The 1,759-nt window shown below is 38.8% G+C and overlaps 1 protein-coding gene across 1 annotated transcript; it reads right to left on the bottom strand.

Annotated features, from left to right (window-relative positions):
• Positions 1-923: 923 nt before the first annotated feature.
• On the bottom strand, positions 924-1,289 carry LOC111373410 (uncharacterized mitochondrial protein AtMg00820-like). The gene has a single exon (XM_022995953.1). The coding sequence runs from the start codon at positions 1,287-1,289 to the stop codon at positions 924-926; it is 366 nt and encodes a 121-aa protein (XP_022851721.1).
• Positions 1,290-1,759: the final 470 nt, after the last annotated feature.

Genomic DNA, 1,759 nt, shown 5'->3' with positions numbered 1-1,759 from the left:
CAGCAGCTACCGGCTGCAATGTATTATGCCTCGACTATAGACAGAGAAGTTGAGTTTTGTTTCTTACTCATCCATGACACAAGATTAGAACCAACATAGAAGCATCCACCCGAGGTACTCTTCCTATCATCGACATTTCCAGCCCAATCGACATCAGAATAGCCGGCGAGTTCAAGATTTGACTCTCTGGAATATAAGATCTCATGATTTATAGTCCCATTCACATACCTAATGATACGTCTTACTGCACTAAAATGGGATTCCTTAGGATCTGCCTAAAATATTGCACACACGCCAACACTGAAAGCTATGTCAGGTCTACTGGCTGTAAGGTAGAGTAAGCTATCTATCATACTCTTATACAATGTCTGATCAATATTTCTACATATAGGATCATAACCTAACTTAGCACTTGTGCTCATAGGTGTCCTTGTGTGTTTTTTACTATCCAGTCCAAATCGCTCAACTAGGTCTTTGGCATACTTTGACTGAGAGATAAACAACCCATAGTCAATTTGCTTTACTTGAAGGCCAAGGAAGTAACTTACCTCTCCAACCATGCTCATTTCATATTCTCGTTTCATACATTCGAAAAATTCATAAGCAAGGAAGTCAATGGGAGAGCCAAACACAATATCATCAACATAGATCTGTGCTATAGTTATGGTTTCTTCAATATGTCTAATGAATAAAGTTCTGTCTCCACCACTTCGTGAAAAACCATGATCAACGAGATATGCAGTGAGTCTGTTATACCAAGCTCCAGGAGCTTGTTTCAGACCATACAAGGCTTTATTCAATTTGTAGACATAATGGGGAAGCTTAGGAACGATGAATCCTTTGGACTGTTCAACATATGCCTCTTCTTGAAGTATTCCATTCAAAATGGCACTCTTGACATTCATTTGATACAATTTGAACCCTCAAGTACAAGCAACCATAAGAAGGATGCGAATGGATTCAAGACGTGCAACAGGGGTAAATATCTCATCAAAATCTATCCCTTCAACCTGAGTGTACCCCTGAGCAACTAGCCTAACCTTATTTCTTGTTATGGTACCCTGGTCATCGATCTTGTTCTTGAAAATCCACTTAGTACATATCACATTGCAATCATCAAGCCTAGGCACTAGATACCAAACATTGTTTCGAACAAATTGATTAAGCTCCTCATGTATTGCATTCACCCAACATTCATCTTTAAGAGCTTCCTCAACTTTCTTAGGTTCAATCTGAGATACATAACTTGGATAGGTTTTGTTATTTAGAACTCTCTTTCTTAACCTCATACCTTCATCTAGATCCCCAATGATGTTGAACTTAGGATGGTTAGATTTGACCCTGGATGATGGTTCTCTAGGAAGCTTAGTTTGTTCACAGGATCCTTAACAGAAATGTCTATGCCTTTGGGGGATCGTGAAGATTTTGGAATTGATTGTTCTTTATCTTCGATTGTGGGTCCTTGATCAACACTTTGATCATCTAAATCTATCCCATTTTCAACGCTCTCTCCCTTAGAGAAAGCATCATCAATAACAATAATTATAGACTCCATGACATTCTGAGTACGTAAGTTGTATACTTGATAGGCTCTACTGTTCCTAGAGTACCCTAGAAAAAACCCTTCATCACTTTTGGAATCAAACTTGCCTAAGTTTTCTCTGTCCCTTAGAATGTAGCACTTGTTTCCAAACACACGAAAGTATTTAACAGTAGGCTTCTTGCCCCTCCAGATCTCATAAGGAGTCTTATCGATTTT

Source organism: Olea europaea, chromosome 2, assembly GCF_002742605.1.
Source record: "Olea europaea var. sylvestris chromosome 2, O_europaea_v1, whole genome shotgun sequence".
Classification (NCBI taxonomy): Eukaryota; Viridiplantae; Streptophyta; class Magnoliopsida; order Lamiales; family Oleaceae; genus Olea; species Olea europaea.
This window is presented reverse-complemented; position numbering and strand designations above follow the sequence as displayed.